The following is a 1,413-nucleotide window of genomic DNA, read 5'->3' on the forward strand; positions in this document are numbered from 1 at the left end:
GTGACTGAAGAAAGCTGAAAAACATGTTCTTCAGTTGTCTCTGTGGTGTCTCAAATGCCACTTGATATAATCTCTGCTCATCCTAATTCAAATCTGTGAGTGCCCAGTTAGCAACTTAATAGGAACAGACAAGTGAGCTCAGGGTGGGATTTGGAGTGGACAGGAAGTTATTTACATCATCCAAAGAGTGTCTGCTTCAAGCAGCTGATAAATGTATGCATTAGCAACAGTTCCATTTCCCATATGCATGAGAGAACATTTTGGGTTTTCTTTGTTGTCCCCTCCCCTGTAAATACAGTACAGTGCACTATCCTTATTGTATGTGAATCGGCAGCTTGGGGCTTGTCCTGGCATTCCCTGTAGGTCATTCACATTCCAGAAATATTTGTCTGAAAAACAATGAATGAAAGACAATTAATTAATATTCCAGGAGGATAACAGACTTGCTGTAAATGTCTTGTACAATGAAAATAAACAATGAAAAGGAAGCAGCAGTGATAAATGGAAGAGGTTTTCTTCCATTTTGTAAAATAACAATTTTACTACTGTTGACTGATTTAAAACATCTCTACTTTTTGTATCTCACAGGTGCCTGGTAGGGGTGTTATTGCACTTCATCAAAAAGGCTTCTGGAATAGGAACACAGCCGTGCAAATGAGTATGTCAATACATCATACTGCTCTGCTGTTTAGAAACATCTGGGGACCAGGTTATCCCCAACTACAATGTGATGGAGAGAGAGACAGTGTGCAAATGCAACTGTACTGCCTCAGCTTGCAAGAGGCACTTGTTCAGGGGTTGTGCAGATCTCTCAGCTCACGCATCACTACCAGAGTCTGAAAAATAAAACTGGTAAGAAAGTAAAGCATTCTGATATCTTTTACCGCATACCAACCTTTCTTCTCCTCATACATGTGCCACCTATGAAGCCAGTAACTCCATTGATGACTTGAATAAAACAGAGAATAGCTTCAATCATACCAATGACCAGGAGAATAGAGAAAAGGACAATATTCCAAAGGACGATGTTTTCAGGTTCTTTGCAAATACTCCATGCTGTCTGGTTGAACAAATAACTGTCTCTGTGATATGGAAAAATAATTGGCAAGGCATTAGAAAATAAAAACTTGAGAATGCTTTCCATGTTTTCTGGCATTTTCTGAACTTGATTGCACAAAGTGAGTCTCAAATTCTACTATAATTGGTAAAAGCTGGTGATTCTTTACAGAATTCCCTTTGCAGAGGTGCAATTTATAGCTAGGGAAGAGAGCCACATCTGTACTTTGTTGCATGCACAAGAAACTTCCCTTTGATTTGTGGCAAAATTGGCTGTTATTGACTAATTATTTTCTGCTAATAACTAAAGGGACAGTTCCATAATGGTTTTAACATGTGTCTCCAAAGTCTCCATTC

General features: G+C 38.9%; 1 protein-coding gene across 1 annotated transcript in view; it reads right to left on the reverse strand.

Annotated features, from left to right (window-relative positions):
* Positions 1 to 368: 368 nt before the first annotated feature.
* The window catches only part of LOC103807816 (transmembrane 4 L6 family member 1-like), a 10,240-nt gene continuing 9,195 nt past the window's right edge, over positions 369 to 1,413 (reverse strand). Inside the window, exons 4-5 of the mRNA XM_009080567.1 lie at positions 896 to 1,082; positions 369 to 389 (exon numbers count right to left, since the gene is read on the reverse strand). Coding sequence (XP_009078815.1) covers positions 369 to 389; positions 896 to 1,082 — 208 coding nt within the window. The remainder of the gene's footprint in view (positions 390 to 895; positions 1,083 to 1,413) is intronic.

This window comes from Acanthisitta chloris, unplaced genomic scaffold, assembly GCF_000695815.1.
Source record: "Acanthisitta chloris isolate BGI_N310 unplaced genomic scaffold, ASM69581v1 scaffold3098, whole genome shotgun sequence".
NCBI classification, from domain to species: Eukaryota; Metazoa; Chordata; class Aves; order Passeriformes; family Acanthisittidae; genus Acanthisitta; species Acanthisitta chloris.